This window comes from Meleagris gallopavo, chromosome 1, assembly GCF_905368555.1.
Source record: "Meleagris gallopavo chromosome 1, MGAL_WU_HG_1.1, whole genome shotgun sequence".
In the NCBI taxonomy this organism is placed as follows: Eukaryota; Metazoa; Chordata; class Aves; order Galliformes; family Phasianidae; genus Meleagris; species Meleagris gallopavo.
The window spans coordinates 144,146,572-144,162,449 of NC_139404.1; the positions used below are offsets into that span (position 1 = coordinate 144,146,572).

The window sequence follows — 15,878 nt, forward strand, 5'->3', positions numbered from 1 at the left end:
ACACAAGATCTAAAATTACAGGAGCTGAGCAGCTTGCATTTTACAGGAGCGATCTGCTGAGAATTAATAGCACACAGGAAAAGATGGCATGTCCAACACCACAACATCTAGGCCTTGTGCAGGAGTAGCCTGTGGGAAGTCAGTAGGCATCTTAAACACTTACGCGAGTCTGTTAGCTTCACTCTTAAAAGTGTGACCAATATCTCCTGAATTATGGAGTCTTTTACAGACTCATTGCGTTTTTCCCTATGGGCTCTGTATGCAAAAGATGTTCGAAAAATTCATTTCTTATAAGCACTGATTTTATTCTAGAGTCTCTTGAGGAATAAAATCTGGACAATAAACATCCTGTCTCAGGAATATTGTGCTATCATTGCATATATTTAACATGTCTAGACCCTGGGCTAAATAGATTCTAACAAAACTCTGCTGTTGGGAGTGCCCCAGAGGATTCGTGAGGCAATTCACATAATGTCTTCAAGGTATACTGTCCTGTTAATTTTGGTCTACTGATTTGTTTTGTTTTGTTTTGTTTGAATTATACTTTCTGCTTCAAGTAGTTTTGGTGCATTGGGAAGGAATTGTTCACAACGGATTTCTTAGGTTACTACTGAGTTTTTTATTGCAACAGAAATCATTACACAATGGAATAAAATATACCTTAAAAATATGAGCGAATGGACACTTAAAATACATCCCACTATATTCCTAAATTAGCCATTTCAGGTTCTTTTGTTCATAGAAGCTGAGTCTTAATTTACTTATATTTTAAAGAAATCAGGAGGGAAGATAAGGCAACATTTTCCTACAAGGTGTCAAAAAATATATTCACCTCCCTCAGGTAAAGAGCATGAAAGGGTTTAATTTTCAGACTAGGTGCATTTTCATCCACTTATCTATGCAGCCACTATATTGTGCTTGAATGTAAATCACTCCCCAAATGCTATGGCCAATTTCTTAGTTGCCTGTCTCCATAGTATGCATGTGCATTATGCATTATATGGTTAATAGTGCATCAGCTCCCTTGTGGAAAATCAAGAAAGCTTCCATGTCCTCTTGAAAGAAAACGTGGAATTATTTTACACACGTCCAGCCAGGACAGGCTGCATTTATGTTCTTGGGAGAAATTCCAGGTGAATAAAAGCAGCACTTTGCTGTATGGTGGCACAGTGGATTCAGAGGTAGTTGAGGCTGATCAAATGCAGGAAGTAGGTATAGCTAGATCAACATGTTGCTCTGTAGATTAATTAGTCCTGCTAATAAGCAGGATATAATAGGCCTGTGAGGTAAAAGCTGTGAGGTACTTCACAAGTGAGGTGATGCATATCTGTGTGATGCTGCCTTCCTAACCTCTCCTTGGCCTGCTGAGGGGGCCTTTGTCTGAAACTCATGGACTTCCGAAACTTACAAAACTTCTGAAACTGAGAAGACTAAGGGGATCTACGTCGCAAACTCACAGAAAGCATCTAAGTGGTTTGCCCAAGATCAGACAGTGAGACAAGGACAGCTTTAGGGAGTCTAGGATGACTTGGGGGCTTGTTTCCTTTGTTTGAGTGCTATCTATCTTGACACACAGGCTCCAGAGCTCAATGCCACTGCAGTGTCTGCTTTGCTGCACATGCATATATGGTGGCTGGGATCATGCAGATACTTAGGGCAGCTTTTAGTTCACTGAGGGAATGCACCCCTGTCTGGAAAGAACCAGCAGCCCTAAGCTCTGGGCAGTACCAAATGACATAGTGTAAAATTACTGCCAGTGTTTTAGCCTACATGAGACACAGAAAGGAAAGATGGTGAATCTGAAACGTAAAGAATTGTTTAGCCCAGCACTGTACAAAGACAAATGGGAATGAAGATGAAGAATAAGAATACCAAAGCTTACACCATGTTGCATTGTCCTCCAGATAGTCCTCTGGGAAGCAAGAGGGAAACAGATTCAGGTAACGGAAGAAACAAAATGAAATAAAACAAAAAAAAACAGAAACAAAACAAACAAAAGAAAAGAAAAACAAAACAAGTTATACCAAACAGGCAACCACAGAGAAGATAATGAGTTTTTAAAAGCAGTAGATATTAAATAAGAAATCTTAGTTCGTACTCTACAGAAGCAGATGAGTTCCATGGTTAAAGTTATTTAATTTCTGACAATATTAATCTTAACATTAGATGCAATTGCTAGATGCCTTAGCCTAAAGTGGTCAGTATTTGGCACTTTGTAGAAGAGAGCTGGGAAATGATTTCTCGGAGAGGCTTAAATATGTACATTATGAGCTAAATTATAGTTTAGAAATATTTAATCACATCTCAATTGCCTAAACTTATGTTTAGACAAATGAATGATGGCCATCATTTCTCTCCATTAACAATGAAAAATACAGATATTCACATCCGAGATAGTCATCTAGGCATCAAAATTGGGAAGATAGTTGTATAAGTTTATACTACTGACCTCTATATTTAATCACTAAACTCCTCATTTTAGCTTCTGTTATAATCAGGAGAGAAATAGGTTGGAATCCAGTTATCTAAATATAGGCATACAGAGTACATTCAGTGTTACCTAAATATAGGCATGTAAAATAAATTCAGTAGCTTTGAGGTTCCATCTTGCTTCCAGACAGGCCTTCTGTGGTTTTTCTAGTAACATTTAGATATCTTGAAAACTGTAGGCATCTCAAGTAGTTTATGCAGCTGAATCCCAACTAGGGGGACCTGACAGTCAGATGCTACATAGTAGGCATCTTCTTAGGTATCCTACTTTATTTTCAACCCCCGTCCAGGAGAGCACAGGCATCCTGAAGGACTATCCTATCTGCCGGCTCAGTCTGATGTCCTAGATACCTTGAGGCATCTCAAACAGTGTTGCATATCTAAATGTGGTTAACTAAATTGAGCCTTTCATTTCCTACTCGGTGAGCGGTGTCTGTAACTGGGGTGAGTCACTCTCTGAAGACATATGTCTCTCTCCATTGACTTCAGAAGGAGCCTGGCTTTTAGGCCCCATGCTGAAAAGACTTGATGTAATTGCCTGAACATAGGTTCTGCTTGAGATGCTGCAGCATATTCTACCTGGCTCCCCTTAGCTGGACCGGAGGTACCTGAGTCTTCTCTAGTTCTGCACCGCATCAGTCAGTCCCTTGTTTCTAGTACTCTCGGGAGTCTCAGATAGTGCTTTACACCCATGCTTAGACAACTCTCTCAATATCTGTGTTACTTCCTAAATGCAACCAATACATTCAAATTCACCTACACGTGCCTTAGGGCTTCTTCACATTTCTCATAATTAATTTTGATCTAAAAGCTTTGTTAAGCTTTTCTGGTTAACACTGTGGTAGTAACACATGGAATCGTCTCTTCTTGAAATGCAATAGCTGGATTAATTAAATAAGTTCAGCAAGGATGAAGAAGCATGTTTTCAGAAGGGTTCGGTACCTGACTGTTTCACTATAGACTTCTTATGAGAGATCTGCTTTCTGAACATACCTGATAAAATATGCTCAACTGAATTAAGCTCATAAACAGGAATATGAGCACGAGTTAAAAATTGATTCAGATATGCTACCTGCTTGAGATGCAGAGGAAATATTTTCTAAACTCAGCCACTTCTAAGGACACGCCGTCAAAGACATGAAAGCAAAATTGTTTGTTACTTCTCCTTTTGAGATTTACATAGCTGGATGTTTGGACTTTGTGGTGACAGTTAAAACTTAAATGGTCTAACAGTGTTTTATGAATAAAATATCCAGAACAGACTTCTAACAGCATTAATGTAAGGCTGACTCAATGAGGGAAAGTTCCTCTACATAAAAGCGGATAATAATTACTCCTTATTTGTATTTCTTACATCTATAATAATCAAACAGGGCTTTAAACATTTGACACTACTGTCAAAATTCTCATCCTGCTGTACATTTGTATTTAATAAACATAGGAAATGATCAGTGTGCAGACTGGAAAACTGCTTTGAGTGAGATTCTCTGTGTCCTGTTAATGATGCAAGTATGGGGAGGATCTAACTGAAGCTGGTCCTCCAGGTTCTGTCTATAGTTAGTGAAGAGAGATATGTGATTCAAGGAATGATTCATTGTGTAACACACTGAGAGTCTAATGTAGGCAGGTTGAATGGTGCTCCTGTGAGGCAGGAGTGCAGCATTTATATCCTTCTGGATAAAATTACCGAGGATGGTGTGAGATGTAGGCAGTGACCTTTCCCAAGTGTTGCTAAGGGATTACAGCTCTGAAACAAGGCCTTCTGCCCTAATCCGCATAAACAGCCTTTCCTCGCTCCAGCTCAGATCAGTGGCCATCTCAAGTTTCAGGGATTGTTGCTCTCAACCCAAAAGGAAATAACACACGTATCACTGCCATTTGGAGATGGATTTGATACCCACACACATAGCTAACAGGTCATGAATAGTTATTATTTTAAATATCACCAGCAAGAAAGACAAATAAGCATTTTCCTGTAACACTCGTCAAAGTAAAAGCAATAATGCTAAATTATTTTTTTCCTCCTTTTATTTTTTCTTCTTTTTCTGAAATAATGCCTCAATAAAGCTAGTTAAATCGCGTAGGGAAAAATCCCCTTTGAAATTCTAGGAGTTATTTTGAGTAACGGGGGATTACCTTCACTGGCAGTTTTCATTTGTTACAGCCTTTAAAGGCCAGCAGCATATCTATCTCACATTAGTGCTTTATTCAAGATGCTGCCCAGTATTTTGGAAGTTTGTAGTGTAAAAAGACAATAATATTTAGAAGCAAACATGGAAGGTCTTATGAACCTTTTTTCACTGCAAAAATGCTCCAACAGTTGTTACAATGTAGCAATAATCCAAGTGGACCTGTGCTACCAGCCTTTCCCTTTGTGATTTTCCTCTCACTTTACTCTTTTTCAGCCTTTAGCTTTGACCAGAGCATGACTAAAGTCTGCATGCTTCATTGACCTTTAATTTCAACTTGGCAAGTTCTAGGTTAAGATCCAGACCCTACACTGCACCAAGCAAAAAGGATTGCTTCTGTGAATCTCAAGAGAAAGGGTAAAATTAAGATCCTGTCAAATATGAACTGAGCATTACCAGCAAGATTTTTAGCTTGAGATGCTATACTGTGTTATGAATCTACCGTGTTAAAGAGACCTAACTGTACAATAGAGATCTTTTCTGTTCCTCATTTTAGGATAATCAAGCTATACCATTTCCAGAGAAAAAGAGAACTCAAAATATTGGGTTTAGCTGCAGAGCAATCCCATGTCCTGACTAGAAAGGTGATAGTTTTCATTTGAATTGCAACAGAGATTGAGGGAATACAGTAGATTAATGAATGGTCTACAGCATAGGCTCTTGGAAAGACTTTGGTGTGATCTGTGATATGGAATACTGTGGTAATCATCAAAGGAATTTACGGAATGATGGTCCAAGGAGAGACTCAGGTCCTGATTGAATTAGTGTATTTGGCTGTCTAGTGCATATTGGAATAACCTCTAGATAGTTTAGACTCACAATCAGAAACGTAGCAAGGCACTGTCATACTGCAGTACAGCTCAAACCTGTCAGACACTCAGCAGGACATCCCACCAAATCCTCAGGCCCAGCTACCAGCTGCTATTCCCAATTGGTTGCTTCTCTCCTTTCACTCTTCCTGCAGCCCTGAACATGAGTCTCTTCTAAAAGACAGACCAATGCTGTACAAGTGCTCAGCAATAACCATGGCAAGTGGAGGCTGTGCTATACTGTTTTGATTCAGATGCTTTACAGGTCTTTAATTTTGCCCATTGGCCTTACTTTGAGCTAATTGCTGAGAAAGTATTAGAAGCTATAATAATTAGCCTACTATAAATCTTTAAATGTATGAATAGCAGGAGCATCATAATCTGAAATGAAAATCTGATGACTGGTAGTGGAGAAAATAATCTTGTGTTAAAGTCTTGTTTTTGAAGTGATTGATTAGATAAAACAAGATTAATGATCACTCATGTTTCAGCTGATAAAAGTCAATTTTTGAGATGGATGGAAATAAAGTAGTTGTTATTTTATTATTAAATGAAGGAGTGGAACAAATCAACGTGCCTTTGCAAGTGGATATCTTGAACTCACGGCTAAAAATGTATTAAATATTTTAAATACCTTAGTAAAAAAAAAAGGTATTATTGCAGATTACTTTTCAAAGAGAATTCATATTGCAAAGTACCTTTCTTGGCTCATCTAATTTTTGGCTTGCAGGAAAGAATTTATTGTCTTCTAACATTTTTAATACATAAAAAGTGAGTCATATTGTTCTCCTAGAATGCAATTCTGTTGTATTTCCAATGGGGGAAAAAAAAAGTTATTGAATGCCAGAACAGTTGGCACAGAAACTATATCAAGTGATTATGAAATTATTAAAAACAAATTGTCAGGAGATTATCATTCTTCTACTGTATTACCAAACCATTTCTACTTATTGAAGAATGAAGTACATTTTGTCTTACCAGCCTATCCAAACTTGTGCCAGCAGCAGTTGTAGGTCGCTCCTCTGGGTTATATGGTCTAAACCGTGTATTAAAGTTTTCAGCGACTGAACGGGAAGATCTCAGGGCAGGTGCTGGTTTAGGCTGACCACATCCTTGGAAAACCTGAAAAAGATATTGTATGTTCCGTGACAGCCAAAAAAAAAAGAGGGAGGCTGGTGTTTTACCTCCTCTTTTTACTCTCATATATTTGAAACTTCTTATTTTACTGACATTTTGGTAACAGTGAATAAAACACTCAAAAACTCAGATTAATAATTAAACATTAATAATTACTCACTGAGTATATAAGAACATATAGGGTTCTTAAAAAAACACCTACTTCATGAAGGTGATTATTCTAAGAAGTTAACACTTGAAAGCACAAATGAGCCCTTTGTGACAGGACTTGTTTAATAACTATTTCATTATTTTGTTAAACATGGTATTCACACAAAATCACAGTTCATTCATAATCCTTCTCTACAGCTATTCCTATCTGGTAATTTTGTTTGTAGTCTCAAAGAAAAGGTCAGTGATGAAAGAGTCTTATGACTAGATTATTTTCTTATTTCCTAGTTGGCCCGATACGAGAGATGACTATAGCTTTGTTTAGTGGGCAACTGTGAGAATAGTTATCTGGAAGTGTGCTTGTTTTCTAAGTATAAAGCCAATGTTCAGAGTTGTGAGATTTTTCATATTCTCTCATTTGGAATGAAGTTTCCGTAGCATATATCTTGTGCATCCTAATGTGAATAGAAGACACATTTGACCGTGAATATTAAGTATGTATCCCAGATGATCTCTTACAGAAGCTGGTCAACTGAAAGGAGGAAGAATATTCATGCAATAACATTTTTTCAAGTTCAGTGATGAAATAGGATCTTAGTGTTTGCCTTAATGCCATCTTTTTCACTTCTGGAATAACCCTTCTTTTTGTTCCAGTTTGGCTACTTTTAACATTTTGCTATCATTCAGAAGGAAAAGAAATTAAACATCATCATTTATTGTAAGCTAGTTTTTATAAAACTGTAATGCCAAACACAAACTATTTGTCCAAACGACAAATATATGTGCTGGGAAAATTTTACATATTTCTTCTGACTATAGATAAGTTATGCATGAGAATCTTAACTGTTTATTTAGGTATCTATGAAGTCCCCCTTGGTCAACTAATCAATCAGACTGCTTACAGAGACAAATGACAATTTTGCAACTTGACTTTCAGAGGAAAGTGTGGACACTCAATCATAGAATCATAGAATGGCCTGAATTGAAAAGGACCACAATGATCATCTAGTTTCAACCCTCCTGCTATGTGCAGGGTTGTGAACCACTAGACCAGGCTGCTTGGAGCCACATCCAACCTGGCCTTAAATCTTCTCCTTAACTTTCACAGAATGCATTAGGCTACCTCTGTGATCATGTGGAATAGCTATGACTCTGCATAATTTAATTTCTCTTGTGACATACTGGAAAAACTAACACAGATATTGTGGCATTTCACTTCACAGTTGTAAGTAGTAAGTAGTTTTGTGTGAACAAAATTATTTAAAGCCAGACAATAACAGAGGTAGAAATTAGATAGCAATTTTTAGATCACGGAAGAAGAAATCATTTAGTTTTTAAATGACCAGGCAAAAATGTAATAAGGATGCAATGATCTGTAACTAAATTTTGAGTGCCAAAACCACATTTTCTAATTGGCATCCAGATGTTAAGTGACAAGACAGAAAATGTAAAGCTGATACCTGAAATTAACAAATGCTCCCACATTAAGTACTTCACAGAGCTGTTCAGAACAATTTATAGGAAAATATGCTGGTGTTCCATTACAAATGATGTGAGCTAACAGCAAAAATCCACTCTTTAAAAAAATGTACTTTATATATAATTGGTGCTGTCCACTTCATCTGTATTTGGAGAAGCTATTCCATTTTAAATTAAGAAATCAAGATCTAGGTGTATGAATGTAGGTGTCTGTTTTCGAGCTAAACATCTAAACACCCACTTTTAGGCAGTGGAGATGAAAAGCTCCCTTTGGTTGCTTTCACATCAGCATCTATAATAATCCTAGGATATCTGACATCTGTTAAAACTGTCTTAACACAAGACTCATGGGAGACCATTCCCCTCTGAACAGCAGTTGAAGGTCATATGATGCATCCTAAGGTGCCACAAAGAGCAGAAAACCTCTGAGGTCAGGGCTTTGAACGAATCAGCGGAGCCAGTGAAAAACTATTTCTATTGAGCTGGCTAAATGGAGGTATCTGCTTCAGGATGAGTGAGTAGATACTGTGAAAAAGGAGTTCTTTTCCTAGGAGAACTCACTATTTGGAATCCCAGAAGAAAGAATTTGTGAATCTATGAAGCTTTGAGTCATACTGTTATTTAGATGTACTAGTGCTCAGTGTTTCCTATTGAATGTCTCCATACAACTTTGCTCCATTGACTCTCTCATCTTCAGATAGAATAGTATTGATTTTTTTCCTGAAGTGCCATTACATTCTTAAAGTACAGGGCTCTGGAAAGAACACAGATAAATGAAGAGGTTTTGTTAATACGAAACTCTAGGGCTATTTTAAGAAGAAAGTTGGACAAGTAGTTTTATGAAGATTTCCTCCTTATAAATAATACATAAGTAGTCTGCTATATCATGGAACTCATTCATCCTTTTAGCTGGAGTAATTGCCAAAAAGGAACATATATCTATAGATTAAAATGGCACGTCCATCAGCTTAGATAGAAGATGATTTAAGACTCACTAATAGGAGACTCAGCTATGGGGATAGCCTTTATGGAAGAGCAAAAATCTTGGCATGGTATCCAAATAACACTTAGAGCAGCCAAACATAAATATATAAAACCGGATGGTTTAAAATGTGGAAAATAGCCCAATATATGTTGTGTTTCGAGGAGCACGAAAGTTACGCAGATACAACAAAATTGGGAATTTTCTACATTTTGAGGAATTGCAGCACTTTTTTGCTGTTTTGTGAGCTTTCTTCCACTTCTTGAGAACAAGCAATCTCTGCAGAAGTCAGATACTAAATATTTATATTACTGAAGTGTAGGATTTGCTCTTTTACTTCAAGCAAGAAAGAAAGTAAAGGTACTGCCAGATTTATGGGATGTTTGTGAAGAGCTTCATGCAAGTTTGTTTTGGCCAGGATTGAAAAGATCATAGATATTTCATAACTCCCTGAATATTCTCAGAGAGAAGAATAAGAGTTCAGCCTAAGTATGCTATGACTATACTTTGAATACGAGCCGAGCAATGAGTAAGAATATATAGATTAACTAATTTTACCACTTTTATTTTCAGATCACAAATATGTGTCACTCCTGAACGACAGAGATTTCAGTAATAAAGATGTCTCAGACATTATCAGGAGAAAAACAACATCACTCAGAATTGCAGAATCACAGGGGTTGGAAGGGACCTCTGGAGATAATCCAGTCCAACCCCATTGCTAAAGCAGATTCCCTAGAGAGGTTGCACAGCTGATGTCCAGGTAGGTCCCAATATCTCCAGAGAAGGAGACACCACAACCTTGGGACAGCCTGTTCCAGTCTGTGCTCTGTCAACCTCACAGTAAATAAATTTTTCCTCATGTTTTTATGGTCAATCTATTGCAACCTGATTACTACCAGATATTGCCTTCAGAAACTACTGAAGTCTGAGTAATCCCAGGTAGCCGAGCCTACATTTAAAACATACAGACAGCCTAGATTGATAGCTTTTTTCACTCTGCAAGGATGATTTGCAAAAGGTACTCTGTCAGGATGGCTGTGAATATTAGATGATGAGGTGATGGAATTTGACTGTGACGATCTTTAATCCTTGCATACTTCTGGAAAATGGAAACTCAGGTCTGAATCAGAGCATGTAGATTTCTCTTGCAGTAGGCCTTGGGGTTTGACTTTGTAAACCATTGCTACTTTCTGAAAAGCATCTCCAAATATTGCAGCTGTCAGAAATGTGACTTTCCCTGAGGCAAAATAAAGACCTCTTGGGGATGTTGTTTGGGGACATGACAGCCACACAAGGTGAGCTGCATATGAAGCTTAGAGATTTGTGGTCAGACTTTCTAAATAGCCAGTGCTGAATATAGACTGCAGAGAAACATCAAGAAAACAGAAGATTCCAGCCTCAGGATGAATTGGAAGATCTTAGCATAATACTAGTACCTGGTTAATGTGAACTGTGCTGAAAAAATGAACTACAGTCAGCTTACAAACAAGAAAAGTCAGTGACCTAGGAGCAGAGATGCTCCATTTAATGCAATGACAGGTACGGGGATATGGCTGGGATTGTTTGTCCTTGGTCAGGAATACAAATACAAACACAAATAGAAGAGGTACTTGTGGCACCTATGCAATTTTGCTTCAATATTGATGTGCACCCATCAAGAGTGAAAGACAGAGGGTTTGTCTCTCCTAAGGAAATGAAAGACAAGATGTGAACTCCAGCAATAAGCTCTGTCTGTCTGCACTGATTAATTGTCAGTTCATTGGCTTTTTCTTGGACTGCTCCTACTCGTTCTTTGCTGAATGAAACAACCTCAAAGAATGTAGATCTCAGCAGTATAGAAATGAATTGGTCTCTGGCACTCTGGCCTCAAGGTCAGGCACTGTTCTTTATCCCTCTTTTATTTATCAGTATAACAGTAACGATGAAGACTATTTCTCAGAAAAATAGTTCTGAATAGGTTGTGCATATTGTAATACAATTATTATGTTGGAAAGCACACATCATTGAATTTTGCCCCCCTATGCACAGGAATATACAGCAAATGTATTATACCTAACATATTTTTCTCAAATAAATTCCAATATATAATTGCAGATGGTATAATACATATATCTTGCAAAACAAAGACAAACCAGTAGTTTTAATGGGAATGACTTTTGGAACAGAGCAATTTACTGAAATGTTTGAAAAAGGAGAAGGATGGATATTAGTTTAAGTGATCTCTGGGTCTTCTGTCTGAAAAGGAGTTGAGATTAGTGAGAGTTCCTTGAAAAAACTACTGTTTGTTGTAATTTTTCCCATTCCTTTGAAGACAGAAACAAGTACAAAATGGCTCTAAGTGCTACTGAACAAAGCTTAGAGACTTTTTCCAGACATCAGCCAGATTTTCAGTTAGGAAAAGCTGCATGTCAATGGTGAAGAGTAATCTGTGTGTATGTGGGCGTTGCAAGCATGACGTTAGCGCATCATCATTTTCCCATTGTAAAAATGCGTTGACTGACTTGTGGAAAAAAGGCTGTGATTTCCAGTCACCATATTTTCAGTGGATACAGTCAAATGCAAGGTACAAAATTGTTTGAAGAAAGAGAAAATAGCACGATTTCAACACCCTGCCTGAAGCTTGCTGAGCAGAGTCTCAGAATATTTGACAAGCGTGGCTTTTCTCCTACATTAGATCTGCAATTGCATTCTGTGCACCCCATTACATGTGGCAAGGTATCTGTCATTTTCACTGAAGATCTAAGTGGTCAGTATGTATAAGGGAGAAAAATTAGGCGATAGATGAATGGTGCAAAGTCTGCTCATACATCATCTCTATAGATTTGACATGACAGACGTAGAAGATCACAGAACTGAACCCCAAGACTTTGCTCTCTCATACTTGAATAATAAAACACTTCCATGTGTCAGGGCATGAAAAAAGAGGGATGTAACCTAGGAAAACAAGGAAAATGCATTTCTGGAGAATAATGGACTAAACAGAAAATACAAAAGCCCCTCAAGCAAAGACAGCTCAGTTATCTGTGAAAATGCAGAAAAATAAATTTCACTGATATAGTTTTGAGAAAATATTGGATAAGATTTCTCTTAGAAGAAAAACTTTAGAGTGCAAATGGAATTTCAGTGATTTATTAACCTCTACAGCAAATAAAATATTTCTGAGGGATACGACAGACAGCCTCCTCTATTGCAAATGAGTAGTGTGATGAGCTCGTGCCAAGGTGATGTCATTGGATTCTGGCAGGGAATGCAGTTTTCTGACTAACAGAAAAGCTGTGAGATTGGAGCAAATGAAAAGGAAATACACCTGAGCCTTTGGTCAGCTTTCAGTGAAAATATTTTCTGTTTCTTTTCTGAGGTAAGGGCTGAGTTTTCTGAAGCTGGCCTTTGATTCCCCAAATGTTTGGCTGATAAACTCATTGATCACTGCTGCCAGAACAAAGTCTCATTTCTCAGGATGTAGACTGCTTTTAAAATCCAAGTAACTTCAGGGAAGCTGAAAGTAATAGCATCTTGAAGGAAATCTTTATAATCCCACAGCACTGGGCCCGTAAAATCATCTAATTTTGGACTGGCAGGAAGAATATTAACCTTTTATCCCCACAATTTTCCTAGCCATGGCAACTTCCTTTCATGCAATGGAAACTCACCGACTCAGGTAGCCATCTCGCCAACACCTAACTGGCTGCTGGGAAATCCATGTGGGTGGAAACTCTCAATGCAGAGAACCTGGCAAACTATTGACTTTCAGTTTTTCAAACTGCAGTGCACTGATGCATATTAAGGAAAAGACATTAATTGGTGACTGCTGCCTCAACAGCACCTGCTACTGAATTCAAAGGACCTTATTAACATGGGGTTCAGAGGTGACAGTGATCTGTGTACACAGACACACTAAAAATGGAAAGGAGGACACTGGTATCATTAACTCTGTTTATCTTTATGTCAGAATCCAGACAAAACCCCATCAAACTGAGGTCTGCTAATCAGAGGCTGTCCAATGTAATGATATTTCCCTGGAGAGGATATTAAAGGAGGTTAAATGGATCATTTTCTATTCACCTCAAACACATTGTGCTGCAGCCTGACCTAAACAGATCAAAATGTGTGTGGATGTTAATATGAGGAGTCACAGATAAGACACAAGCAGAAGTTACTGAATGCACTCCACAGAGTATTACAGTTACCTCTAATTTTTAGCAGTGTCTGTTTTCCTCAAAGTTCTTGCAACTATTAATTTGAAGTTTGCTAAATGATGCATTTCTCCCTGTGGCTCCATTTAAAAACTTCTGGCTTGTTTAACTAGGCAAGGGATTCAAAGGCATCCCAGTGAACTATTGAATGAACAAATGCAATTTCTATTGTCTGGATAGTCTCTCTTAAGGCCTGGGCAGAAAAAAAGTGCTGGATAAGTTTTTTTTCTCCTCCTTGTGATAGTGAACAACAGAGAAGGTGTGACCCACACAGTACCTTTGCCGACACCTGCATGCTGTTTTCTTGCATGTTCATGATGGCTTCAGAAATCTTGACATCAATAGGATCCATGACTGATTCAATGTTGAATGGTCCCTCTAATCTCTCCGCTACCAGAAGCATAGCATCTGTTAAAACACAAAGCAGCCATTCCCTTAAAGAAGAGGTACCTTCAGGTGCCTCAGGCAGACCGAGCGCTCCGGACAGCAGTGTGGGGATGTGCGGCAGTGGGGAACCTGCCTGCAGTGCAGGGCCGCAGTCAGCAAGAATGTCTCCCCTTTCCACCACCACCACAGAAAGAGGAACACTGACTGTAAAAGTTAGATTAATACTAGTTGCTGTAGCATTATCGAGTTTGGGGTGCAATTATTTTACACAGCATCACACCACTTGAAGCAGCCAGAGCTTTGGAGTGTGCTTATATGTTCTCTGTCCCAAGAAGAAGCAGGATGATAGAAATGAATCCCTGGCGTATGTTCTTGGGGGCTGTGTGAGATGATGAATACTTTGATATGATATATTATGCTGTTATAATTAAAGCAGCTGTTCTCTCCGACCTTAATGATCTCATTTTCTCTCCATACGTACCACAGATGAATATTGGATTTCTGCCATAGTATATAGGTATAACCATGTTCACCCTGCTGCATTTCAAACTGTGGGTGAGAGGTTTATGCAGGAAAATATATTCTTTGTTTTTTGAAGTTAAAGAGAATTGTTTACTTAATTTGCTTTTGAGATCCTCTCAAAAACAATTGTAGCTGGGAGAGTTCACTAACTAAAAACAAAGCAACTGAAGTGAAATTAACAACAATAAAAACAGATTTGCCACATCTCATGTCCACTGACACAGACTTAGCACAGTTTCTGTCATCTGATATACTGCATTTATACTATGCTTTTGAACATCACATTTATTTCCTCTCCAATGTAAGCATCTAAGACTTCCAGAATCAACGTACATTTAAACCCACAAGCAATATTAACACAATAAACAAAAACCTTCGCATACTGTCTATCTCTCAAACTCAGGCTTCAAAATGTACTAATCAGGCTTCCTCCTAAAACAGACCTCACTTGTTCTTTGCTGCAGAAAGTACCAGTCCTGCAAAGCTGTGCCAAGAGGCACGGAGCACCCCATGGCTCTGATGGCAGTGTTATCCCTGCACTTGGCTAGAGAGTCCTGGGGCTCCTTTCCTGTCTGCATGGCTGTCTCCTTCCTTCCCAGAGAAGCATGCATATGTGGATGTAGGGAAGAAGATGCTGGTGTCTCACACAAGTAGCTAAGAAGCAAAAATCTATGCACAGCCTAACCTGAGGGTTACAGTATGTTAACAGTTTATATGCAATCAGTGAGTGTCTAAATATCCCACTGAAATTGAAATTAGCATTTTTTACCTAAGAACTTCTGTAATTTCAGGTCTAATAAGTCACTGTACTTTCAGGCTAGTAAGAGGGGCATGGCTCTTTTTTGGAGTGGAGTGTTTTACACTTGTCACTAACTGTGAGAAATGGTGAGATGATAGCAATTCAGTTTCAAACAGAGGTGTTATTTTGACAGTCTGTTATTTTAAAGTGCTTTAGTTTAAACCCTTTTCAATGGGATGCTTAATGAAAACTGCTCCTAACTCTGATAGAAGAACCAAAATATTTTATGTACATACAAAGTTATATACTTTCATAGGCACTCACACACACATATATATACCCGCACATGCATGCATTTTATTTTTCCACAGATGGAAGTATGGTGTAGTGTAAAGGATTTTGTTCCCCACAAATTTAGAATGTCTTCTATAAAACATTTATACCTTTGAAATTTACAAGTAATGAGATCAGCCTAAATCCAAGCTGCCTCAGCTACTAGTAAGCAGTGTTCTGGCAAAAATGGTGGCTGGATTCTGGAGGCTTGGGCTTTGTTCGGTCTTGGGTTTAAGATAAGAGTTTATGCATAAAAGAATTGGTGTTATTTATTCATTACAAGAGTAGCTCACAGCTTAATTTAGGGACAGGTACTTCTTTACTCCAACATGGTTTAATTTGGAAACTAACAAGCTAACAAGCCTGCTGTTGAGCTCAAGTACATGTTTGAGATAAGGGACTTTGTTGAAATAGAGATCAGTAAATAGGTAACTGTTGGTACGAGAATAGAGAATAGAGAAGATC

General features: G+C 38.1%; 1 protein-coding gene across 1 annotated transcript in view; it reads right to left on the reverse strand.

Annotated features, from left to right (window-relative positions):
- GPC6 (glypican 6) overlaps positions 1-15,878 on the reverse strand; it is a 732,688-nt gene that overhangs the window by 58,365 nt on the left and 658,445 nt on the right. The window contains exons 5-6 of the mRNA XM_085215637.1: positions 13,710-13,840; positions 6,467-6,610 (exon numbers count right to left, since the gene is read on the reverse strand). Coding sequence (XP_085071763.1) covers positions 6,467-6,610; positions 13,710-13,840 — 275 coding nt within the window. The remainder of the gene's footprint in view (positions 1-6,466; positions 6,611-13,709; positions 13,841-15,878) is intronic.